At 56.0% G+C, this 26,635-nt stretch overlaps 2 protein-coding genes across 2 annotated transcripts in view; both read left to right on the top strand.

The window, feature by feature from the left end:
- Positions 1 to 7,870: 7,870 nt before the first annotated feature.
- Positions 7,871 to 10,670, top strand: LOC117644542 (palmitoyl-protein thioesterase 1-like). Its single transcript, XM_034384091.1, has 6 exons — positions 7,871 to 8,140; positions 8,353 to 8,462; positions 8,549 to 8,676; positions 8,763 to 8,921; positions 9,205 to 9,484; positions 9,572 to 10,670. The coding sequence occupies exons 1-6, from the start codon at positions 8,023 to 8,025 to the stop codon at positions 9,698 to 9,700; spliced, it is 924 nt and encodes a 307-aa protein (XP_034239982.1). The 5' UTR covers positions 7,871 to 8,022; the 3' UTR covers positions 9,701 to 10,670.
- Positions 10,671 to 15,214: 4,544 nt separating this feature from the next.
- Positions 15,215 to 26,635, top strand: part of LOC117645041 — a 30,278-nt gene continuing 18,857 nt past the window's right edge. Inside the window, exon 1 of the mRNA XM_034384929.1 lies at positions 15,215 to 15,378. Within this exon, the coding sequence (XP_034240820.1) occupies positions 15,330 to 15,378 (49 nt within the window). The 5' untranslated portion in view covers positions 15,215 to 15,329. The remainder of the gene's footprint in view (positions 15,379 to 26,635) is intronic.

The following is a 26,635-nucleotide window of genomic DNA, read 5'->3' as shown; positions in this document are numbered from 1 at the left end:
CCAAACAGGACTCGAACCGAACGTGTGACCCCACCAATGGATTGCTCTCCGAATAAGGAATCTATTGGTGGGGTCACACGTTCGGTTCGGTCCTGTTTAGCGAATCTGGAGCTCAAAACGCGTGTGGGGTTTTTGAACGCCTCCACCGGCCCGCTGTCGTGCGACGCTCTAAAACCAAACCAGGGTCCCCTTTGTTGCTGTGCACGGAACTCGAGTACTGTATCGTCGGATGCGCGTCCTTTCACTTGGGCGGGGCGTCCTGGGCTCCCTGCCGCCTATCGAGGGTCGCTTCGTCGCTCTGTCTCTCTCGCTCCCCCACGGCACGCCCCGTGCGTGCGACAGAGACAGAGCGACCATCCTTCGGAATGAGGCGGCTGGGCGCGGCGCTGCCTGGCGCTGCCCTTCTGGCCCTTGGGTGGCCGTGACCTCGGGATGGAAAGCGGCCTGGCCTCAGAGAGGGTCTCTAGCCTGAGGCATGGCCTTGCCCTTCCGTTTCCCTACGGGTCCGTCGCTCTGTCTCTCTCGCACCAATAGGGCACGCCCCCCCATGCGTCCGAGAGACTCTGTCTGCAGCCCGGCCAAGCCCAAGCTCCCCGTGTCCTTCCTGCCTCGCCCTCGTCGCAGACAGAGGGATGATTCCGAGCAGGGCCATCGTCTGTACGCTTCCCCAGCAGCGCACCGTGGGCCAGAAGACCAGTGCAGGCGGCTCAAACTCAAGACGTGTTGCTGCTATAAACAGGACTTTAACCGAAGCTGTGACCCCACCAATGGATTCCTCGTTTGGAGAGCAATCCATTGGTGGGGTCACACGTTCGGTTCGAGTCCCATTTAGCGACTCTGGAGCTCAAAACGCGTCTAGAATTTTTTCCGCCTCCACCGGTCTTCTGCCCCACCGGTCTCCATGGGTGCGAGGGAGACAGAGACAGACTGCAGCGTGGCGGAGCCCCTTCCGAGTAAAGAGAGGCGAGGCGCTCTTCTTCCCATAATCCGCCGGAATGTCCCTCCGCGTCGCTTCCGTGGGACCGCAGGGACCGCAGCACACTGATTCCAAGAGTTGTTTTCGTCGCTCTGTCTCTCTCGCACTCATGGGGCGTCCGGTGTGGGTGCGAGAGAGACAGAGCGGCGAAAACGACTCTCGGAATCATCCTGCAGGCCGAGTATACTTCATTGTTCGATCACGGACGTCATCAGCGCTTCCCTTCCAGGGCGTGGCACACCTCCCCCCTCCCCCCTCCCTCCGCCTCAACTTCCTCCTTCGTGGCCGAGGAGGTATTTTTACGTAGGCTTGGAGGCGCCCGAATGCCTGGCTTCCCATTGGAGGCCGTCGCGAGACGTCGCGAGTGGGAGAGGCACCGGCGTCACCAAACATGGAGATGACTCCCATACCGGTCCCCCACACACATACACACGGACACACATGCACGCTCGCTCGCACTCACACACGCAAACATTCTGAAAAGGCCGCGGTAATGCGAGACGCCACCACACTGCCGCGGCCGACGCGCACTTCCTACTGCATCTGCGTGTGTCAGCTCCAGCTCTGCTAGCTGATCCGAGAGACGGCTTCGTCGCTGTCTCTCTCGCACCCCTACAGGAGCGACGCAAGCGACCTCAGGGAATCAGTCTGCAGCAGTTCGCCGGTGGTTCTTGTTCTTTTCGTGCTGATAATGTTGTCTTAGGAGCTCCGTGGGGCGTGTGGCCCGTGGCCGTGTGGTGTTGACTCTGACGGGAGATTCCTCCGCGCAGTCTTCCTCCTACTCGCTCTGACCGCAGCCGCAGTGATCCTTCTCGGCCCTTCCACCGCCTCTCCGCCCTCCTTCCATTTGCCAATCGCCCTTGTCACCGTTCTAACCTTTCCCGCGCCCTTCCCGTTTGGGCCTTCCCTCTCGCCGCGTCCTCCTCGTCCTCTGAGACTGTCCTCCAAGGTGCCTCTGGTGTCCGCCCTGCTTACTTCGCCCTCATCGTCCTCTTCATCCTATTCTTCGCCCTCTCTGTCTTTTTCCTCGTCCTCTGTCATTTTCTTCGTCTTCTTTGTCATTTTCTTCGATTTCTTTGTCTTTTTCCTTCGTCCTCTTTGTCCTTTTTCCTTCGTACTCTTTGTCCTTTTGCCTCGTTTTCTTTGTCCTTTTTCCTCGTCTTCTTTGCACTTTTTCTTCGTCTTCTTTGCACTTTTTCTTCGTCCTCTTTGTCCTTTTCTTCGTCTTGGCCCTTCTCCTCCGCTCCCCCCTTCCCCCTCCCGTTCCTCCTCAAGACTGCATTCCTCGCTGCATTCCCTGCTCGTCTAGCGTTGGCCGCGACGGGCACGCCACGCCACGCCCCGCCACGCCTTGCCACGCCACGCCCGCCTCTTTGACCGCGCACCGCGTGGCTCCGCGCTACGGCCCGGTGGCACGCACCTACCGTCTGGAGGCTGCGTCCGAGTTGGCCGGCCGCCAGAAAGAGACGACGCCGTCTTCGGAAGTCTTCGGCGACTTCGGCGACTTCGGGTGCAGCTTTCGGACGCAGCGCGCTGGGTGCGGCTGTCCCGTGCCGTCCTCGTTGTGGGTGGGTCGGCGCGGGCATGATGGGGTGTGTCGCCAGGCGGGGGTGGGGGAGGGGGCGGGGGCGCTTGATAGCGACACCACCGCCAGGTATCTCCCCCTCCCACCCCCGCCCCCGCCGGCCACCACCTCACAACAAGGCGAATGAGACAAAGATGGACAGCAGCCTGTTTCCGAGAGTCGTTTACGTCGCTCTGTCTCTCTCGCACTCATGGGGCACTCCGCACAGGTGCGGGAGAGACAGAGCGACGAAAACGACTCTCGGAATCATTCTGCTGCTGCACATGCCCGGCGACGCGACGACCCCGTGTTGTTGCCAACTGGAATGGGATTACGTAAATGAGTGGCCGTCGCAAACACGGCGGAGGGGGAGGGAGGGGCCGCGGTGCGCCTCATGCACTTCTTCGTTTGGCTCGGAACAGCAAACTTCGCGCTGTCTCTCTCGCACTCGTTTGCGCGCGAGAGAGAGAGACAGCGACGGCGGCCTGCAGCCGCGCCGCTTTGGAGGACGGCGGCGGCGCAGGTCAGGGCTGCGTGGCTGGGCCGGCTCGGCACGGTGGGCCAGAAGACCGGTGGAGGCGGACAGAACTCTTGACGCGTTTTGAGCCTCAGAGCTCAAAACAGGACTCGAACCGAACGTGTGACCCCACCAATGAATTCCTCGTTCGGAGAGCAATCCGTTGGTGGGGTCACACGTTTGGTTCGAGTCCCATTTAGCGACTCTGGAGCTCAAAACGCGCGTCTAGAGTTTTGGCCGCCTCCACCGGTCTTCTGGCCCACTGTGCTGGGCCCCACCGCCTCGGGGGCTAGCGTGATTTGCGGGCCTGTCTTGGGGGAGGGCCTGGAGGGGCGTCGACGCGGCCGTCGGTCCGACTCGCCGAATGACACGAATCTCGCCACGAATAATGGAAAAGGGTGGCGGCCGGCTCCTTTCGCGATGTCAAGTACACTGGCGCCGAAATCGCGGCGCCTATTCAGGTCAGGCGATGCGACGTGTCTGCCTGCCTGCCTGCCTGCCTGCCTGTCCGTCCGTCCGTCTGTCCAGAGTGTCGTAATGCGTACGCGTAAGACTACCCGATGCCGCTGCAGGTCGGTTCCGAAACGGTTCTCCGTCGCTGTCGCTCTGTCTCTCTTGCACCCCAGCGGGACGCCCCATGAGTGCGAGAGAGACAGAGCGCCGTCTCAGGGCGTGGCCGGTGACCGCCCGGCGGGCTGACGCGACGCGGCATAAAACTCGGCGCCGTTTAAAACCGGCCCCGAATGCCGCGCGCTTCGCCGGCATGGAAAATAAAACGGAACGCGGTTGGGCAAATTCTCGGAAGCGGGGAAGTGCCACGGACGGACGCGGCGGCGAAAGTGGCCGCCGGCGCGAGGGGCGATTCGGGGCGGCAGGGGAGGTTGGGGGTGATTTAGGGAAATGTCAAGGCGACGGCAATGTCAAAACCGCCGCCACACCGCGGCGGGGGAAGGAAAAAAAAAAGGTGTTAGGGGAAAAACTGAAGGAGAGGATGCGCCCTTTGCGCCCCGCTTTGTGGTTGAGGACGTTGCGGACGCAGCGGACGCCACACTGCAATGCGGAGGTGTGGAATTTTCAGTCTCCGCACTTGGAAGAGCAGAGACTGCACTTCGAGTGTGGAGTTCTCCACATTTGCTCTATGCCACTGCAACAGGTCTGTAGAGGCCTAACAACGTTGATGATGATGAAGAGAGAGGCCTCTGAAGGACCACACTCGAAGTGTGGGTGGAGACTGCAAACTCCACACGTCGAGGGGTACCTCACCTCGAAAATAGGGGTACACTGACTGGTGACTTTACTCAATTTCCACTTTTACTAGATTGAAAATATTACGAAATGCGTTGCAAAAATACTACAATTAGGGCAAATTTACGTGGTTTTGCCGGCTTTTTAAGTGACTAGACTGAAACGAGACAGTGACTGGAGTCAGGGGTGTACACTGACTAGACGAAGTGAGGTACCCCTCGCCACACGTCCAAGCGTGGTGGAACTTGTCCGCATCAGGAAGTATACTCGTCCCAGCGTAACCTTTCCGAAAGTAGCCCCTCGTCCGTCTTTTCCCCAAATCGGCACAGTTTATTTCACAATCCTCAGGAAATAAGTATTGATTCTAAAAATAAAGGCGATTCCGGCAGACAAAAATGTGTGGGGCTTTCACTGATATAAGCAGTTATTATTGAATCTCTTTCAGTTGCTCAAAGATAATCTAAAAAGTCGGGAGCTCGGTCGGGAGGAGAAGCCGCCCTCGCGCACACAATCCGGGATATCTAAAGAAGAAGGCAAAGTTTCGCAAAATAAAGGCGATTCCGGCAGAAAAAAATGTGTGGGGCTTTCACTGATGTAAGCAGTTATTATTGAATCTCTTTCAGTTGCTCAAAGATAATCTAAAAAGTTGGGAGCTCGGTCTAGAGGAGAAGCTAGCCTTGTGCAGTCAAATCAAAATTTCTCAATAATAAGGCACAATTTCGAAAGACAAGGGCCAGCTGGGCATTCAACAACGTCTTAGGTTTAGAGTAATGCAAGCTGTCATTATGATATCTCTTTCAGTCACTCAATATTAGTGCAAAAAGAGGGTCCGAGAGACCGGTGTTTTGAGGGGCTCGGACCGGCGCGTCGTCTGCCCGCGGAAATGCAGAACCCGGAATGCTTAGTGATTAAGTCTAAGATTGTTCGTATTTTTTCAACGTTGTTTTCTTATACGATTTATTACGATCGCAACGGTCTAGAATTGATTATTAGTTTTTAAAAATCCTATTACCTGCGGGACTATTTTCTGTTCTCTGGCTACTGGCGGAGTGATTTGGAAAGGTTACGCTGGGACGAGTATATGGAGTTTTCCGCACTTGGTTTGACAGTGCAGGCACCCGCCAGGCACCACCAACCCTAACCTAGTCTAGTCTGGTTTGGTCTAGTCGAGGCTTCGCTTGGGATTTCCCTGGGGGACAGTGGCGGGCTACTGGCGGGCCCACCAGAGTGGAGGTTTGAAGGCAATTATCTTGATGTGCATCCCCCACTACACCACCACCACCACCACCACACAGTGGGGGCGCCGCCGGCGGCCGAAACTCTGGACGCGTTTTGAGCTTCAGAGCCGCTGAACAGGACTCAAACCTACCGTGTGACCTCGCGAATGGGTTCCTCGTTCGGAGAGCAATCCATTGGTGGGGTCACGCGGTCGGTTCGAGTCCCATTTAGCGACTCTGGAGCTCAAAACGCGTCCGGAATTTTGACCGCCTTCACCGGTCTACTGGCCCGCTACCGCTCGCCAGCCCGCCGCGGTTTTCCTTTCGCCTTCCCTTGAAATCGCGTGAGAACGCGGACGGTGCAGATTGCCACGGCTAGCATAACAGGGCCTCGCGACGCGGCGACGTCAGGGACACCTGCACGCCGTGCTTATCTGTGACGAGGACGAGGACCAGATGGGCGATAGGCGCGGCGAGGCCGCCGTCCTCTCTGGTCTGGACATCAGGACTCACTTTTCCTCTCTTCTGCTTCCAGGCCCGACGCGGCGCCCCGCCGGCGGCGCCACCTGCAGCGCCACCAGCACTACATCGCCGCCAGCAGCAGCAGCAGTAGTAGCAGCAGCAGCGGCGGCGGCCTGAGGCGGCACACCGTACAGCACACCGTGCAGGACAGGAAGGCCGTCATGCCGCAGGCGCCGGCCGCGCCCGCGCCGCCACCGCCGCCGCCTCTGCCGGCGTTTCCCGCCAGCCTGGCCGCCGTGTCGTCGACGTCGTCCTCGAGCAGCGACGACGAATGGCCGGCCGCGCTGCCGCCGCCGCGGCGTCGCTTCCCCCGCGACCCCGCCGCGGCCGGCATGCTGCTGCAGCTCGCGCCGTCGGCGACCTCCACCCCCGACGGCGCCGCCGTGAGCACCACGTCGAGCTACCAGCGCCGGCGCGCCACCATGTCGTTCATGTCGCCCGCCAATGGGCCGCGGCGGCACCACCACTACCACCACGGTCACCACCACCACAGCGAGGACGAGGACGAGGCGGGCGCGGCGCGGCCGCGGGCGTCGAAGCTGGCCAAGCGGCCCAACGTGCCGTACAGCACGCTGCAGGCCCTGCTCTTCAGGTGCACCGCGGCCCGCAACGGCTGCCTGTCGTCCAAGGACTGCAAGGACAAGGCGTACCCCGTCAGGCGGCTGGGTCGCAGCTGGAGCTTGCACAACGCCGGGGCCAACCGGGCGGCCACGCTCTGAACGTGTAGGACCTCCACTACGCGCTCGGAACGCCGCGCCGGCTGACCCACGGCAGCCTTTACGCCTTAGCGACTTCGAACACGATCTGCTAACGAACGTTTTTACTTGGTTCGGTTCGATTTGAACGGGTGGGAAGTCAGTTTATGTGATACTTTAGTCACCGAGAATGAGACGAAAGGACCAGTCATAAGCCCAAGATTGTGTATTTATCAAAGTCATTGTCTTTTGTTTTTGTATTTTTTTTAAATGATTTTTTTTGATATGTGTTTGAAAAACATGAAATGTCAGGACTGAAATGTATAGACATTCCAATGCACAACTGAACAGAGGATCATGCGCTAAGCAAACTGTCGACTTTTAGATCATGTAAAAGTTTAATCGGAATGAGTTGAAAAGAATTGTCTTCGAGCCTTTAAGGATTTTGAATGTAATAAGGGAAATTCATTTCGTCCTGAAAAGTGCAAAGGGACCTGATTGAATTTGAGCTTTTCTGACAGGCACCCAAGGCTGTGTTATTTGTAAGATTACCATAGGTAGCCCTCTTTGTGCCACAAGAACACCAATTTGACAGGAAAAAAATGTCTGTCTGAACTGTAGTATATTTTTTTCCATTGATTGTTATCTAGTTTGTTGGCTTATGGACTAGTGATTGACTTCCTTTCCAGTATTGAGACCATACAGACCACTATTGACTAGGACAAAAGCACTCTAGTTTTGATTCGTCAGACTTTGTGACCCTGGAACGTGATCTATTTTTTCTAGTGTATAATGTAACTTTCGACTCAAGTCTATTTTTTGATATTTTAGTGAATGTTGGTGCTACGTATTGAAATTGAGTGCGCAAATGCGCCGGGTCGGATCGCCGACTGGATTCAACTTTTGGCGCCTGCGCGCGTCCTTCCAGTGGGATTCAGCACTGCCAACTGTGAAGCTGTGACAGTATTTAAGACTAATTTGAAGTAATTTAAGGAGTTGTTTCCACGATGAATTTGTTAAATAAAATAGTGTGTTGAATAGTTTTTTTTTAAGTACGTATCGCAATAAACAATTTACCAAAGAAACGTGAAATATAATTATCTTTCGTTGGTTTCCTACCCTGGCCGAGTGACATCAGCTGTAGAACAAAACACGATCGCCACGGCAGACGGGCAGACGACAACATAATGCGCCAGCACAACAAAAACATTCCAGGCTTTGCCGCCGACAAGCCGCAATCTTTTCGTCTTGCTTCATGGAAAGAGATTGACTGAAAGTACTGAATCATGCCTTTTGCTCGTCTTGGGGTTTTTCTCCAAGTTCTTCTTCTCCAATCATATCTGCCGACTGGAGTTTTTTGCGAAACGGGTAGTCAAGTCCCAATCGTACTCTGGCATGGAATGGGTTAGTAATTTTTAAATACAAATTTGTGTTATAAATTAGGTATTAGTTAAAATGTGACGCTATTAGCCTTGTCCTGAGACTTCTCTTACCTTCCTATCACATTTTACTGTTGAAGCCAAGGCCATGACAACGTTTACTAAAGCCAAAAGAAGCTACTTTTAGTTTGGACAGTTACTGTAATAAACATTAAATGTGTTATTTTGGTCATACAGGAGACAGCTGCTGCAATCCTCTAAGTCTTGGCACTATCACATCCTTACTCGAGGCACACATTGATAATGTGTATGTAAAATCACTTCGGATTGGTGAATCTTTCGTTGAGGTAAAGATCAAATATATTGGTATGGGCCTTTAAAAATGTCTACTCAAAATCATAATTGATTACATGACCAAACATAATAATTGCAGGACACAGTAAATGGGTTCTTCCTGGACGTTAACACTCAAGTTGAAGAAGCATGCAGGTTGATAGCAGATGATGACAAATTGAAAAATGGATATCATGCCATAGGGTTTTCTCAAGGATCTCAATTTTTGTAAGTCAGTCATGTATTATTTTGTGCTCCGTGTGAGTGACAATGTTTTTTATGATGGTCACAAATGCCTTTCTGCTGTCACATAGGCGAGCTGTTGCTCAGCGATGCCCATCTCCCAAAATGCGTGTCCTTGTCTCCCTAGGAGGTCAACATCAAGGTGTGTACGGGCTGCCTCACTGTTTCTACCCAGAACACTCTTGGTGTGATTATGTGCGGAGAATACTCACTCAAGGAGCGTACTTGAAGTAAGTTGCTTATTTGTAATTTCTTGTGGGTGTGCTATCGAATAATCTAATAGTCTAGGAATGTCTGAGCATTATCCTCTGTTACTCTACAATATTCTGGTATGAAATTTAGTGCAGTGCCCGCTGTTAAAATTTTTGCTGTACTTGGGTTCTAATAACCTTTTTTTTTCCTTATTTACTGATGTGCTGAATGACAGGATGGCAGAATCATGCAATGTATCATAAAAAGTAATAATTTTTTAAAATAAATAATAAGACAAAATAATTTTTTCTTGCCATTTAGATGGGTGCAGAAGGGTTTGGTTCAAGCACAGTACTGGCATGATCCTAGATTTTTGGATCAGTATCGGGAACATAGTTTGTTCTTGGCAGACATAAACAATGAGCGCCTCCCACGGAACACCAGTTACGCTACTAATCTTGCTCAGCTGGAGAAACTTGTACTGGTGCGCTTCAACAACGATTCAATGGTTCTACCTGTAGCCTCTGAGTGGTTTGAATTTTATGCTCCTGGTCAAGCAGTAGAGATTCAACCATTAGAGGAGAGTGCTATTTATAAAGAGGTACGCATGTTCATGAGTGACTTTTTATGAAAGTACAGCATTTTGAAATTTCGTTTATTGTAAGCATCTTTTTATTTTCATTTGTAGGATTGGATTGGCCTCAAGCGTCTGGATACAAGTGGACGCTTGCATCGCCTGGCAATAGATGGAGACCATCTGAAGTTTACTGAAGAGTGGTTCCTCTCAACCATTGTTGACAAATATTTGAAAACTTAGGCATGAGGCTGTGAAATAATTGCGTCATTTTGTGATTTGTGAGAATATGCTCTTCCTATATATTTTTCAAGTAGTATTGAAGCAGGTGGCAGCAATTTTACTTCGAACTGAAAGTACAGATTAAGAATAACTACAATGGCTCTCTCACGATACTTTACATTTTAAGCCCTGGCCCTGTCTGGCCTGGCCTGGCATGGGTGGGGAGAAGGGTGCACTTCAGACTTTGTGGGTCCTTTGTTATCTGTAAACTGTGATGTGTGTCTTTTTACATGATAAAGCTAATATTAGGTGTCAGACAATGTGAATCTTTTCAGACAACTAAATGATAATTAAGACAGTCTTTTTTACAAGATTTTTTTTTCTTTCAAATAGTTAATGTTAGTTACAATGTTCAACTACTAAATATTTCTTTAAAATGGTAGTTTTAAAATATGCGATATTGTGCAACTGATTTAGTTTAAGTTGAGCTCTTTCAAAAAAAAGAAATTAGGTCTTTATTTGTAAATGGCATGAGTCACAATGTTTTATTATTAAATGGAACAAACTGCAACCAAGCTGCAATGAACTATGTACTAATTCGAATGCCCATGGTTGGTAGACTGACCAGCCGGGAAGGTAGGGAACCCATTCGACTTTTCAGTTGAAAAGATGGCCTAGGTATCCTTGTCAATGTCTATTTTTGATGAAACTGAATGGTCAACCTGCCTCATGTTCCACCTTTATAAATTTTACAAGTCTATACCTTGATGTTTTCAGAAACAGCAATGCAATAGGAATGTCTTATATGCAGTAAGTTGGATTTAGACTGATGGTTTTGCTTGACTTTTCATAGACAGAAATGATTATGTGGTTTCATTCCATTTGTGTCAAACACTATTGCTGATTCAACGAAATATGTTGACTGCTGTTGTCTGAGAAGTATCTGTACAGTTACAATCTGTCAAATAAATAGAGAATTTTTAAAAATGTCCTTGTCATCGTGTTTAATTCTCTTCACTTAAAAATTCATGCCTTCAAAACGGGATTAAAAATACCGTAATATGCCTGATAAGGATGATTGCTACATGCATGTATATTGCTATTATCAGTGCAGTCCCAAAATAGATAGAAATAGCAAAAGGGGTCATCCACAAAGCATGTCCGGTGTCAAACGTGGGACGGCTTCAACTAAGAACGGAACGGACAGCGACGACGAACAGGCCCCGTCAGGGTAGGCCTCCCATCTGCCAACCATCTGCCAGGGGCAGGATGGGCGGCCCACCCTCACGGCGCCGGGCTGAGGCAGGGTGGACGATGGGTTGCCTACGTACGCGGCGCACGCTCCGAGCAGTCCAGTTGTTCGCCGACGCCTTTACCTTGTCAGCCATCCAATCCGTGAAAATGAGAGATGGTACTTGTGATGTCACTGCCCGAATACGTTTTGGACGCGCACAGTGGGCCAGAAGACCGGTGGAGGCGGCCAAAACTCTAGACGCGTTTTGAGCTCCAGAGTCGCTAAACAGGCCTCGAACTGAACGTGTGACCCCACCAATGGATTCCTCGTTCGGAGAGCAATCCATAGGTGGGGTTACACGGCCGGTTCGAGTCCCATTTAGCGACTCTGGAGCTCAAAACGCGTCTGGAGTTTTGGCCGCCTCCACCGGTCTTCTGGCCCACTGTGCGTAGCTGCCGTTCTCTCCGCGGGGGCTGTGTCGCTCTCCGTTCGGACTAGTCACTCGTCTGTCAGCATATTTGCCGACATTTTCGTAAAAAAAGCTCCTGCACTTATCGCATGGGCGTGACAGAGAATCAGGTCATCAATAATTGTTTTGATAACATTCTTGCTGGGGATATTATCATTTGAATTGTCATCAAGAGAGAGCCAAAATTTTCAAACTGTATACGCAGCGCAAAAAAAAAAAAACATTGTAAAAATTTGTTGCCACTTAATGGCAAACTCGTGGACGACATTTTCATCACTTGGAAAAGGAAAATAGGCCTTGACAACCAAAAATTTCACAGTGAAATGGGCAGTTCGGTGCATTCTGTCAAGGGAAAGGGGTTGGTGTCGGCCCACCTGGCGCCCCGTGCCCCCTCCAGGGCCGTGGAGGGGTGAGGCCCGCGAGGCGGGCAAGCCCCGGGGCCCGGCCCGGGGTACCCCAGGGGGGGCTCCGCGTGGCTCCGCGCTCCGCATGGCTCCGGCCGGACCGGACTGGCGAAGGGCCCCAGTCAGATGGTAGCCGCCGCCGCGAACGGAACTCGCGACGCCCCGACCACGCCGAGTCGAGCCGAGCCGAGCAGCCGCGCCAGCCGGGCCGAGCCGAGCCGAGCCGCGAGAGAGTGAGTGTGAGAGTGAGAGCTGAACGGGCGGCCGGCGGTGCTGGCGGCTGGATCTGGTCCGATCGGGTGGCACGCGACGGAAAGCGACAGCCCAGTGCGCGCGCGCGTGTGTGTGAGTGTGTGTGTGTGTGTGTGTGTGTGTGTCTGAAGAGCTTAGGATAAACAACAGCACCGGTCGATTGGCAAAAGAAGGTACGGCCCCAGGTGAAACACGTCGCAGACATGCTGCTGCCTGACACCGAGGGATCGCTCTGTCTCTCTCGCACCCGTGCGGAGCGCCCCTTGAGTGCGAGAGAGACAGAGCGACGAAAACGACTCTCGGAACCAGTCTGCTGTACTCTTTTCGAACCGGCCTTGGGGGATACCGCCCCCTCCTCAGTGGCGGATCCAGAGCCCGTGCCGAGGGGGGGGGGACAAAGCAGCACGTTTTGCGCACTTCCAGGGGCTGAGAGTGGCTTCGGCTATCTAGGGGCCAAGGCGGTCAAGGGAGGTCCATTCGGGTCCATTGTCCACCTGCCCCCCCCCCCCCCCCCCGTTTTTGGATCCGTGCCTGCACCCCCTAGACACAGGCAGCCTTCTCGCCACGACACTCTAAATGCCGCCAACAATGACACAGGCTTCCAGACGCGAGACGCGCCGTGTCGTTTTGGAAAGCCGCGTCGCAACGGACTGCCGACTGTTGCGCCACGGTGCCACCGAGCCAACACACGCTTTAACAGTGGAGGTGACCATTGTTAGCTTCTTGCCGCGACGCCGCGACGGTGTCGCAATGCTGGTTCGAATACCCCGCGAGCATCGCTGGGGGTAAAAAAATCGGGAACAAAAGAAAACTCGGGGGTGGATCCAAGCGCAGCGAAGCTGCGCCGCTGCCGGAGGTGAAGAAAATCAGGAGGAGGGTCACTGCACTGTCAAAATTTGAGTCGTCACTTGATGACAATTTCAAGGCTAATTTTCCTTATGTCATCAGACCAGCTGATGACATTGTTGTCACGCCCATGCAAGAAGTTTAGGAGCTTTGATGAAAATGTCATCAATTTGTGATGAGGTTGTCATCATTTGAAAGTGATGAAAATATCATCCTCGTTTTTTGTCATAAAGTGACAACAAATTTTCACGGTGTGTACACACTAAATGGGTCTGAGTAAAAAATATATTTAGACTGAAGGGGGAATCGAACTCGGGTCTACAGCATCGCAGGTCAACGACTCTACGCCCTCGGCCACGCCTGCTTATGCTGATACTCGTCGGTGCGTTGAGCGAGGGCCGGGATCGGGTTGGAGCTTTTACCGCGGGGTTCGAACAAGCCCGGCCGAACGTTTCCGAGTCCCCGCCTCGTTTCTACGCTCTGTCTCTCTCGCACTCAAGGGGCGTTCCGCACCAGTCTGCACGAGTGCGAGAGAGACAGAGCGATAGAGCGACTTTAGCCCTTATCGCGGCCGTTTACGCGACCAGGAACCGCCGGCCGCCCCACAGTGGGCCGGAAGACCGGTGAAGGTGGCCAAAACCCTGGACGCGTTTCGAACTCCAGAGTCCCTAAACAGGACTCGAAGCGACCGTGTGACCCCACCAGTGGATTCCTCGTTCGGAGAGCAATCCATTGGTGGTGTCACACGTTCGGTTCGAGTCCAGTTTAGCGACTCTGGAGCTCAAAACGTGTGTAGAGTTTTGTCCGCCTCCACCAGTCTTCTGGCCCACTGTGCGGCCGAAGCACCGCGAACGAACCGCGAAGCACGCCGAGTCGAGCCAATCGGGGGATAAAACGGAATCGATCAGCCGATGGGGAAGTCTGGAGTCTGGACCAGTTCCCCCGGGACCTCGTCCGGCGCAGCCACAGTGGGCCAGAAGACCGGTGCAGGCGGCAAAAATTCTAGACGCGTTTTGAGCTCCAGAGTCACCAAATGGGCTCGAACCGACCGTGTGACCCCACCAATAGATAGCTCTCCGAACGAGGAATCCATTGGTGGGGTCACACGGTCGGCTCGAGGCCTGTTTAGCGACTCTGGAGCTCAAAACGCGTCTAGAGCTTTTGCCGCCTCCACCGGTCTTCTGGCCCACTGTGCAGCGGCAGCCGGGCACACCAGGGACTTCCTTTATCCGAGTTCCGTGGAGTCACTGTGCGTCTGTCTCACTCGCTCCCCGGATATGCAGCAGGACCTGTCATGAGGAGCCAGTCCGCGGCCAGGAGACCGATTCCGAGAGACATTTTGGTCGCTCTGTCTCTCTCGCACCCGTGCGGGACGCCCCGTGAGTGCGAGAGAGACAGAGCGACGAGTCGGTTCGCAGACGGCGGGACAGGCCCAGACAGGCCGCACGCGCCGCGCGGCCCGCCTCACGACACGGTGCGGCACACTGCCACTCATTCCGGTTGTCCTTAAATTACGTAACATAATGAGCCGGAAGGAACTGAGGCCCGGTGCGGCGCTGTGCGGTGCTACGCGGCGCGGTGCGGTGTGTGACTTGGCTTCCTCGGCGCTCTAATTATCCCGCATTGCAGTGTGGCGATCCACTTCTTCCAGAGGAAGAAGAACCGAGACACGGGGAAAATGTGTGGCATTCGTACATAACAGCGCTTTTACCATGGGATCCCCTATGAAGACACGTTGTTCTGTCAGATGGTCACCCAAGTGACCCCACTGGTAAAACAAAGGCGAAGAACTACGCCCTTCAGGGAATGAACAGTCTTTCACGCCGTTTGGTTTTTCAGTGTACGGGAGCACCGACGGAAATGACCGTAGGGGTGACTGCATGGTGACTGTTGGGCCGGGTGGGCGCACGAGCGCGTACCGGTGGAGGAAAGGGGGGGGGCATTGTCACACAGGTCATGACCCCCTGTGGGGCCTGCATAGGCAACCCAGAGGCGACCCACAGTGTAATCAGCCCGAAAGTAGGCAAAAAGTGCGAAATGACCCCCTCTGAAGGCAATTCCCGGCCACGCCCCTCCCTGGGTGGGCACTGTGACCCTTTAGACCCGCTGCACTGCGAAACGTCGGTCCTTCACTGAACATCCGTTGTTCCTGTCTGCCCACAGCCCCGAACGAGACTGCGAGACGACGCCACGGGGAATGCCCCGGCCCCACGGGCCGCACCGCTCCCCCTCCCCCCGCGGGGCCCCTGCCCCCCGCAGGGCCCAGGCCCTGGCGCAGGCCCTGGCACTAGGTGGCGCAGGGAGGGCGGGGCGAAGACGGGGCGCTGACTCCCAGGACTCCTCACTGCCGTCGGCCTGCGCGCGCGTGTGTGTGTGAGCACGCGTGTGCGTGTGTGTGAGTGTGTCGGTGTGGCAAAATGAGTGCGCCGATATGAAGACGCGGCCATGGCTCGGTCCGCGCTCATCAAGTGCCTCGTGCTCTGCATCACCGCGGGTAAGTCAAGTGTGCTGCGCTGCTGCGGCGGGTTCGACTCCCGGCTAGGTCTATTTTTTTTTTTTTTTGCCAAGGGGGACACAACTTGAATTTTAGTGCCCGTTTTCCCTACGTGAAATTACGTTCGAATTTCATTGAAATAACGCCGATTAAACGCGAAGACTTGGACTAACGTGTGACCGCGTGACCGTCGGCACGGTCGCCACCCGTGATGAAATTTTCTAGATTCCGATGTCGCCGCGGAGGGTACGCAAAGAGAGAAAAATTTCTTACCAACTAGTTACAACGCTAACCTAGGTCGCCTGCGCGAGCGTGCGGCGGCTCGGCGCGCGCAGCGCCATCTCGCGGCGACTCGCGGAACCTCGTCCGCGCGCGAGGCCAGTTTGAGCGGTGACAAACTTGAATTTGAAATAACGGTGTTCAAAATTTTCAAAGTTGCTTGCCCCTTGCTGTCTGCCGTGCGAACGTAAAATAACATGCCAAAAAGTCGAGGGGGCACCCACTCGAAAAATCCTGTGTGCCCTAGAGCGTTCGAAATCTCTGGAAATCCGAAATCTTTCCCCAAAAAGACAAATGGCAAGCAGATATTAGGCGTAAAATTGGACGAAATCTTGTGAGTTTCGACAAAATCTCTTCTCTTGAGTCCCAAAACATGGAAAGCGGTTGCCCCTTGCAGAAAGCTGATTTTGAGACTTGGCTGTCCTCTTTTGTAAAATTGAGTCCTCCGAACACGTAAGAGGAATTCAATGAGGTGGACGCGGGACTTCATGCGCACTGCTCGACGACGAACCGACGGGATTCGAACCCGTGAACTGAGCCACTGTTCTCCATCGCTGTGGACCGGTGTCCTATGGTTCTGTTGATGAAGCTCCGCGGAGCGTTGCTGTTTTTTTTAACATCCTCAATTTGGGCTCCGTGCTATTTTCCTTTTTTTTCGAAGGCAGTTTCCACGATTGGTCTGGCACCATTACGCTCCCTGGCTCGCTGTAAACAGGACGAGCTCTGATTAGTTCAACAGACTGATTCCGAGGGTCGCGTTCGTCGCTCTGTCTCTCTCGCACTCATGGGGTGTTCCGTACCGGAGCGAGAGAGACAGCGCGACGAAAACGACTCTCGGAATCGGTGTGCAGGCTGTGCAGGTCGGAGCCGCGAATCGTGGCCGCGGTATTTGGCCGGCGCTACACTGCGATTTGCTCTCGACCAGTGGGCCAGAAGACCAGCGGAGGCGGCCAAAACTCTAGACGCGTTTTGAGCTCCAGAGTCGCTAAATGGGACTCGAACCGAACGTATCACCCCACCAATGGATTCGTCGTTCGGAGAGCAATCCATTATTGGGGTCACACGTTCGGTTCGATTCCCATTTAGCGACTCTGGAGCTCAAAACGCGACCAGAGTTTTGGCCGCCTCCACCGGCCTTCTGGTCCACTGTGCGGCTACGTCACGCTCTAAATACATGGCGCTGCAGTTAGGATGTTCACCTTCACGGATCGCAGGGCAGAGGGTGCTGCCCGCAGACTGATTCCGAGAGTCGCTTTCGGCGCTCTGTCTCTCTCGCACTCATAGGCTTCCCCCGTAGGTGCGAGAGAGACAGAGCGACTCTCGGAATCGGTCTGCTGCGGTGAAGAGGCGCCGGCCTGCTGCTTCCAAATGACGGCGCCTCGCGTCGCTCTGTCTCTCTCGCGCCGCTGCGGCGTGCCCCGTGAGTGCGAGAGAGACAGAGCGACGAAAGCGCTGCAGATCGGAGGCAGCCCGTCGCCGGTGGCGTTTCCACCCGAAATCGCTCTCATCGTCGCGCTGAAAAATGAGCATCGGCCGCAACAAGTGGCGACGCTTTCGGATTCCCCCCCTCCCCTCCCTCGGTTGCCCCGTTGTCCGGCACGGCACGGCACGGCAAGGCTTGATGGATGTGTCTGGCGACACGGCGATACGATACGGGTTAATTACGTTCACAATCCACTTAAACCCGCGCTGTGACCTGATAACCCCGTAGTATTCTCAGGATACGGCGCACAGTGTGCCAGAAGACTGGTGGAGGCGGTCAAAATCCCGGACGCGTTTTGAGCCCAAGAGTCACTGAATGGGACACAGATCGGGCAGCGCGCCGGGCAGCACAGTCGCGATCTAGTGGAACCTCGGAGACTGAAGCGCCTGTCAGACTCGGGGTAGGCAACCCGGTCCGCGGCGCGCTCCGGAGTTCGGCGGAGCGGTATACCTCGCAGGCGCCCCGGACGGCCAGTGCACAGTGGAGGCGGTCAAAATCCCGTTTTGAGCTGCAGAGTCGCTAAATGGGACTCGAACCGAACGTGTGACCCCACCAATGGATTCCTCGTTCCGAGAGCAATCCGTTGGTGGGGTCACACGTTCGATTCGAGTCCCATTTAGCGTCTCTGGAGCTCAGAACGCGTCTAGAGTTTTGTCCGCCTCCGCCGGTCTTCTGGCCCACTGTGCGCCGCTCCGCCGTTCCGCCCTCCGCCTCGGGCCGTGCGAGTCCTGCACACTGTCGTCCGTCGCCTCGTCGCTCTGTCTCTCTCGCACTCACTGTGCGTTCCCCTTCTGGTGCGAGAGAGACAGAGCGACTCTCGGAAATCGTGCGCCTCCTGCGGCAGACGGGCAGGCGCCGCGTCGCCGGGCCACTCCACTGCAAAACACTGCCGCCGCCCTGCATTCTCTGACTCGGCGGAAAAATTAAAAAATTAACAGCAACAGCAACAAAAAAGCAACGACAGCAAGAACTCGTTCAGAAAATGGTAGGGTTTTCTTCGGATTTCTTTGGTTTTCCGAGCGTCCTTCAAGGGCAAAGGCGGCGGGGCGACGCATAACACGAATCGACAGTGAAAGTCCGCCTCACTTCATTCTTATTTTTGTATTCCTCCTTTTTGTCAAAGACGCATCCTAACTGTAGACTGCAAAACACGCCGCGCCCGGCCGCGCCGTCGTACCGGTTCCGTACCGGACCCGCACGTGTGTGTGTGGTGTGTGTGTGTGTGTGTGTGTGTGTGTCGTGCGTGTGTGGGGGAGGAGAGAGGTTCCTACTCTGCCGAAAACCCACAGCGCGTCGTCCTGTCCAGGAGACCTGCACGCCAGGCTCCACGCAAGCCCGCGCAAGCCCCTAACCCTCTCTCCCTGGCTCCAGCCCCCGCCCGCAGAGTGATTCCCAAGACCGCTTGGTCGCTCGGTCTCTCTTGCACGGACCGCCCCATAAGTGCGATGGAGACAGCGCGACGAAAGCACGGTAAACTGTTGCCGCCATTTTCATTTCTGGCGGCGACTGTCGGCCGCTGGATGCGCTAGATGCGGCCCAGAAGGCCGTGACCGTGAACGACTGCCCCGCCCCGCCCCGCCCCGCCCCGCCCCGCCCCGCCACGCCCCGCCACGCCCCGCCACGCCCCACCACGCCCCACCACGCCGCGCCACACCACGCCGCGGTGAAAGGGTCACAGGCCCTTATTCTGAATACGGCAAATCTCTCTTCCGCTGGGCATGCTGGGCATGCTGGCCGTTGCCATGGCGAAATCCGAAGCTGGCCGTCCGTGTCTGTGTCCAACCAAGACGACGCCGGTCACGACCGCGGCGGGGCGGGGCGGGACGGGGTGGGGCGGGGCGGGGTGGGGCGGGGCGGGGCGGGGTGAGGTGAGGTGAGGCTCGGACCCTCGGCGGTGGTGTGCAGCAAATGGTGCAGTCGGGATCGACTAGCGGGCCTCGCGGGTGGCACCGCTTCGATAGCAGCACGGTACACTGCCAAGAAAACACAAAGCAAAAACAACCGATCTCCAAAAAAAAAACCCGTTACAAACTGTTTACATAGGACACACTTTTACGAGTGCATGCTTGCAAGTACTAAGTTAGGTTTGTAGTAAAACAAACAAACAAACAAACAAACAAACACGAACATTTTCAAGCATCAGCCTGTTTTCCTTTTCTCCTTTTTTTAAAACAAAATGAACAATTTGAAATCCTCCAACCGTGGAGCGGCACGAACTGCACACTGTACCCCCGTCCTGGCAAGCCTCCATTCGGCCGGGCCGGGGCGTCGCGCGGGGCAGCCCCGGTCGTGTGCTTCCTGCTTCATCCTGTGTTTTTTAACAAAATGAAATATTTGGAAACTCTTCTCCAACCTGTGTGGCGTGCGCTGTGCACACAGTGTAAGCGGGCCCGGTCCGGCGCCTCCTTGTCTGGCCGGGGCGTCGGGGCGTCGGGCGGCGGGGCCGCGGCGGGCCCTGCTCATCCGGTGTGCTCTCTTCGCCGCTTCGCCGGACTCGGCGCCCGGCCGGCCGGCGGGGCGCGGCCTCGGCGATGTAGGCCGAGATGTGGGTGGCGGCAATGGCGGCCGGTGCACAGTGGGCCAGAGGACCGGCGCCGGCGGCAAAAACTCTGGACGCGTTTTGAGCTCCAGAGTCGCTAAACAGGACCCGAACCATACATGTGACCCCACCAATGGATTCCTCCTTCGGAGAGCAATCCATTGATGGGGTCACACGTTCGGTTCGAGTCCCATTTAGCGACTCTGCAGCTCAAAACGGGATTTTGACCGCCTCCACTGATCTGGCCGCCCGGAGCGCCTGCGAGGTAGACCGCTCCGCCGAACTCCAGAGCGCGTTATGGACCGGGTTGCCTACCCCGAGTCTGACAGGCGCTTCAGTCTCCGAGGTTCTAGTCTCGAAACTGGAACCTGGTGTAGGGTGCAGGCAGTGCTGCAACATAAGTAGGCAAAATTTCCCGACAAGCCCCAGGGTTGCCAACCTTGCTCAAAACGCGTCTTCTGGGCGCGCCTGCACCGGTCCTTCTGGCCCACTGTGCGGTGGCGGCGTCCTCCGAGTCCCTCCTCGGTGCCTCCCTGTTCGCCACCCGGGCCGCGGCATGGCGGCGTGCGCCTCGGCGTGCCCGGGCCGCCCAGAACAAGTTTTTCCTCGCGATGCCAGGTTCAATGTCAGGGCCACAGCATTGTTCCATTGGCGCTCCCTCTGTCTGTCTGTCTGTCTGTCTGTCCGTCTGTCCGTCTGTCCGTCTGTCTGCACGACTCTGTATCAGCCCTGCAGGTCCTGCGTGGCGCCGTGGGAAACGGGTCGCAGCTGAACTCCCCCCTCCTTTTCCTCCTCGTCTGATTGGACGGCAACACGTCGGGACGCTCCCAGTTGTCCGACTCAGAACAGGGACCCGTAGAGTGCGAGAGAGACAGAGCGACGAAAGCTGTGTTCGGGATGGTCCCCGTACAAAGCAGAGCAGCTTCATAGCCACTGCACACTAGAAGGTGGCAACTTGGTAGACAGGCTGAGGTTGGCACACCCTTCCCGACAAAAGTGCTGAGTGGTAAATTTCGCCTTCTAGTGTGGCGGCACTGCGCTTGGCTTGGACGTGCGGGGCGTGACCCAGTGCTGCATGCGGGCCGTGCAGGCCGTGCAGGCCGTGATGGAGGCCACTGAGGCCACGGCGGACGGCACGGCTGGCGGTCGCATTGTCAGCTTCGTCGCCGAGGGCCTCGCGGCGGAGAGGCTTGAATGGGCAGGCTCGCAGTGCTTTCGGAGCCCCCCCCCTCTCTCTCTCGGTCGCACTCACGGGGCGCCGCGCATGCCCCTGCAGGGGAGTGAGAGAGACAGCGCGGACACCGCTGGGCTGGTCTGGCACGCCATGACCGACTTGAGGATGAGGCTCGCCGTCACGCTAGCCAATGGAAGCGCCGCTTTTCCCGTTTTCCCACCGAAAGGGCGCGGCCTGATTGGTCGGCGACTTGCACGCGGTGCCTGCGGCCAACACTGGGCTGGCGGCCAAAACTCTGGACGCGTTTTGAGCTCCAGAGTCGCTAAACAGGACTAGAACTAATCGTGTGACCCCACCAATGGATTTCTTGTCCAGAGAGCAATCCATCGGTGGGGTCACACGTTCGGTTGGAGTCCCATTTAGCGACTCTGGAGCTCAAAACGCGTCCGGGACTTTGACCGCCTCCCCAATGTGCACCGGGAGACTTGCACGCGCGTGGCTGCAGCAGGGCGGCCAGCTCGAAGGCGCCAAAGCGGCTCTCTCACCGCCATCGCTCTGTCTCTCTCGCACTCGTCCTGCGTCCTGTAGGTACCGGAGAGAGACAGAGCGATGAAACGACTCGTCGGAGTCACTCGGGCGGCCTGTGTGTTCCCGTTGGGTTACGCCGGCTGGGTGGGACCAGTAGAGGGGCTCACAATGCATGCGAGAGGATGGGACGTTACCGTCATTTTCACGCGAAGGAGTTCCTGGGGGAAGCGCCAGCGCCATCCTGTTCCAGAGCAGCCTCTCCCACGCCCCGCCCCGCCCCGCCCCGCCCCGCCCCGCCCCGCCCCACCACGCCCCGCACTACCGTACGCCGCTCTTCACACGTGTTCTCGAGCCGCCGCCCGGGATCCAGCAAACTGATTCCAAGAGTCGTTTTCATCGCTTTGTCTCTCTTGCACTCAGAGGGCGCACAGTGGGCCAGAAGACCGGTGGAGGCGGCCAAAACTCTAGACGCGTTTTGAGCTCCAGAGTCGCTAAACAGGCCTCGACCTGAACGTGTGACCCCACCAATGGATTCCTCGTTCGGAGAGCAATCCATTGGTGGGGTCACACGTTCGGTTCGAGTCCCATGTAGCGACTCTGGAGCTCAAAACGCGTCTAGAGTTTTGGCCGCCTCCGCCGGTCTTGTGGCTCACTGTGGGGCGCTTCGTACAGGTGCGAGAGAGCCAGAGCGACGAAAACGACTCTCGGATTGAGTCTGCCGGCCGATCCAGGTCAATGCGACGACGGACGACGCTCGGGTGCGAAGATGGGCGCGGCGCGGACGGCCTACGTTTCAATTAACACCGAGTTGACCGGTCACGTCGCTCTGTCTCTCTCGCTCTCCCGCGGCCCCACGGGGACGCCACATGAGTGCGACAGAGACAGAGCGAGGGGCACATTTCGCTCTGCCAATAATGCAGCGCGGGCTTTCGTCAGCGCATCCATCCGCCGTCAGGGTCGTCCGCGTGTGTTTGCAGGACAGGTTTGCCCAGCTCGCGGTGGTCTTTGGCCTGCCCGGCTGACTGCCTGCCTGCCTGCCTTCCAGCTCGGGCGGCCCGCCTCGGCGGCCTGCTCAAGCTCATGACACTCGCGGGGCACAAGGCGGCTCAAGGCGGCACAAGGTCTCACGGGTTGCACAGCAGTCTGTCTGCCGCAGACGACCGGCATGCCAGAACCAGACCCCTGGTGTGTGTGTGTGTGTGTGTGTGTGTGTGTGTGTGTGTGTGTGTGTGTGTGTGTGTGTGTGTGTGTGTGTGTGTGTGTGTGTCGCAACGCTGCAGTGGGGAGTGCATCGGCTCCAATCGGCCACTTTGTGTTTGTTCGAAACACGGTGCCCAATTTACACACTGCTACACTGCTCAGCTCAGTTGATTACGGTTGCGATGTCGACCTTTGAACTGCTCGCGACACGGGTTCGAATCCCGACTACGAGTCCTCGTTCACCTTTCTTGTGTTTTTTTTCTGTGATAGAAGTAACTCCTATAATCGTTTGTTTTTCTTCGGGCGAGTGTTCTCCTTAGACTCGACTAAAACTACGCTTCGCTGCCACGACGTACCCGACGGCGTTCCCGTGAAACATGGGCCCGTCTTCGGTCGCGGAGCGCCGCAGAGCATGCTCTTGCTCTTCATGAGACGCGAGATGTAGGCCAAGGGGTTCATTCCGCCGAGCTGCAGCCCTGCTGGAAGCGTGCTGGCAGCTTTACGGGTTTTCGTGCGCAGGGATAGCACGTCTTCGTTGCTTACAGTGGAATGGAATTTAAATGACGATTGTATGGGTTTTTCTCTCCCCTTTTTTCGTATTGTTTCTAGTTTGTTTTTCTAGAGTTTTGGTGTTTCTCGTAGGGGGTTCGTCGTCAGTGATGCAATGGGCGTCTTTTCACGTAGGTCCTCTGTTTGGCTGTCTGCCCGAGTGTGTGTGAGTGAGTGTGTCACACAGGCTCCTGAGGAGAGTGGCGGTGAAAGCCGCCATCTCGGACGATACCGTGCCAGCCCTGGCCAGCCCTGGCGGCCCAGAGGACAGGGAGCTTGATACCCACTCACTCACTCACTCACTCACTCACTCACTCACTCACTCACTCACTCACTCACTCACTCACTCACTCACTCACTCACTCACTCACTCACTCACTCACTCACCACTCACTCACTCACTCACTCACTCACTCACTCACTCACTCACTCACTCACTCACTCACCACTCACTCACTCACTCACTCACTCACTCACTCACTCACTCACTCACTCACTCACTCACTCACTCACTCACTCACTCACCGCAATGACATTTTTGTTTGCCGGAAATATTTCGCTTAGTGAGCGAGGTTCCACATTTCACCGCCATGATTCCTCTTTTTATATACACCTGTCTGTCTGTCTGCAAGTCTGCAAGTCTGCAAGTCTGCAAGTCTGTCTGTCTGAAAGTCTGTCTGTCTGAAAGTCTGTCTGTCTGGAAGTCTGTCCGTCCGTCCGCCCTGAAGCCAATTAAGGCAGACTTCCGCCCTGCGCCTCGTCATACTTGACACACATGACACGCGCGCCTTTGTGTTTTCTTTTCGTGGAGCGGGCGAAGGAGGCCACCACGGAGAAGGCGGAGGATGAAGAAGATGAGAAGCAAAGCGGAGCAGGGCGTGGCGTGGAGTGGCGTTCCCGTGGTCGCCGTGCCCGTGGACGCCGTGCCTGTGGACGCCGTGCCCGTGGACGCCGTGCCCGTGGACGCCGTGCCCGTGGACGCCGTGCCCGTGGACGCCGTGCCCGTGGACGCCGTGCCCGTGGACGCCGTGCCCGTGGACGCCGTGCCCGTGGACGCCGTGCCCGTGGACGCCGTGCCCGTGGACGCCGTGCCCGTGGACGCGGTGCCCTATGAGTTGACTCCGGAAGTGCGCGTCACGGCCGCCCTGGCCGCCCAGGCCGCCCCGCCACCGCGACGTGGGCCGAGCAGCAAAAACTTTCACGACACCACGCGCCAGGAATAACATTACGTTTTTGTTTGTATTTATTTTATCCTGCTCTCCCCTCCCCCCTCCCCCGCTCCCTTTTTCGGCTTGCCCGTTCTCGCTGCGAAGTCGCTTACCCGCGCCGGAAAAAGCGACAACTACAGCGACCAGGAAGTGGAGGACTATTTTCATCTTTTTTCAGCTATCGGGTTGGCATTAGCATACCGTGCTCTTGTTTCCTCGCGCTGATGTTGTCGTCGTTGTTGTTGCTCCCAAGGGCGGGCGGTTCTTTGCGGGAGGAGCGCGCCCAGAGTGAGACCGCAGTACCTGTCCACGCCAAGAAGTGGCCCACCTTGATAGGAAAAAGGGAGGGGGGGGGGCGTTAGCATGCTCCAGCTGGTGCTTTGACCTACACCAACGTCCCGCAACTTGCGCACCGCACTGATGCTCCAGTGCTCCAGTGATGGCTCCAGGCGGCTTCGCCGGTCGCTCCGTCTCTCTCCCTCTCTCGCGCTCTCGGGCCGTGTAGCCGGGGTGTGAGAGAGACACTTGGGAGTGAGACTCCAGCAGACTGAGAGTCCTCTTCGTCGCTCTGTCTCTCTCGCACCTGCACGGGGCGCCCCATGAGTGCGAGAGAGACAGAGCGACGAAGACGACTCTCGGACTCCAGCGGCGGCTCCAGGCCGGCAGACTGGAGAGGTGCAGCGCTGTCGAAGGTGAAGGTCCCGATAGATTGGCTGCCCCTAATCCGCCTAACCTCGCTCGTTTTACTACTAATGTAGGCAATTAAAATGAAGCCGGCTGTGGAAAGCGCCTGCGAGACTCCGAGCCGAGCATGCTCCGAGCAGCGGGCCCCGTTTATTTGCATGTCAGACACAGGGGGCGTCCTTGAATCCTCTCTTGTCGGGCCCAATGAACCGCACCGCAAAAAAAAAAGAAAACAAACAAACAAACAAAAAAGGAGTAAGAACGAAGTCCATTTTTTTTTGGATTGAAGTCAACGACACGTTGTACATTTTTTTTTAAATTTAATTTTTTGTCAGTTTTTTGCGTGCCCGTTTTAACCCCCGAATTTACAAACACGTCCCGACGGACCGGAGGGCCGAGTTCATCACGATCGCGCCGGTGCTAACAAGACATGAACCAACTTTGTAGTACGTGCAGTGGGAGCCCCCCTCCGCCGTCCCCGTGCCTTGCCGGTGGATTTGGCCACGGTCCAAATCTCCTCCTTATATCCTCACCGACTCGGACGGCCGGCGGCCGGGCCGTGGCGAGCCGCGCCGTGCATGTGAAAGTGCGTGCAGTGGAGACGCGCACACCGCCCCTACTTACTGCGATGATTAGCCGGAAGGTCGCGCTCGCTCTGTCTCTCTCGCACCCCGACGGGGCGCCCCATGAGTGCGAGAGAGACAGAGAGTCAGCCTGAAACGCACCGCTGCTCTGCATCATCCAAAGCTCGGCTACAGTCCGCGTTATCGGCTTGCCGCTGACTACCGCTGTGTCGCTGACTTTGTCGTTGACTGTCGCTGACTATGTAGTTGACCATGTAGTTGAATAGTTGATTGTGTCACTGACTTTGTCGCTGACTGTCGCTGACTATGTAGTTGACCGTGTAGTTGAATAGTTGATTGAGTCGCTGACTTTGTCGCTGACTGTCGCTGACTGTAGTTGACCATGTAGTTGAATATGTATTAAACTGTGTCGCTGACTTTGTCGCTGACTGTCACTGACTAAGTTGTTGACCATGTAGTTGAATATGTAGTTGACTGTGTCGCTGACTATGTCGCTGACTGTCGCTGACTATTTAGTTGACCATCAATTTGAATATATAGTTGACTGTGTCACTGAATGTGTCGCTGACTTTGTCGCCGACTGTGCCGCTGAGATTGTCACTGAGATTGTCGCAGGCTGGTGGGCGCAATGTGGGACAGGGCGAGGGGGCGGCCGAGGGTGGCCCTTGCGTCACTTTGAATATCCAGTCCGATGGTTGGGCACGCCTAGGCACGCGTGTGTCTGTGCCTCTCTCTCTCTCCCTCTGTCTCTCTGTTGACTTTCTCCGCGAGGCGGGGCGGGTCGGTGACGTAATATGTGGATCATGATGATGCCCGATGAGCGTGCAGATTGAAGGGCGGCAACGTCCTCGGCTGTGGGGCACTGGGCTGAGGTCGTGGGAGAAGCCTTGGCTGAAGCCTCGGCTCAAACTCGCGTGAAAGTGACTGCGACCAAACGCGGCAGCCAACAGCAGCCGCGGTGGACGGGGTGGCTGGCGGCACACAGTGGGCCAGAAGACCGGTGGAGGCGGTCAAAATCCCGGTCGCTTT

Source organism: Thrips palmi, unplaced genomic scaffold, assembly GCF_012932325.1.
Source record: "Thrips palmi isolate BJ-2018 unplaced genomic scaffold, TpBJ-2018v1 HiC_scaffold_18, whole genome shotgun sequence".
Classification (NCBI taxonomy): Eukaryota; Metazoa; Arthropoda; class Insecta; order Thysanoptera; family Thripidae; genus Thrips; species Thrips palmi.
This window is presented reverse-complemented; position numbering and strand designations above follow the sequence as displayed.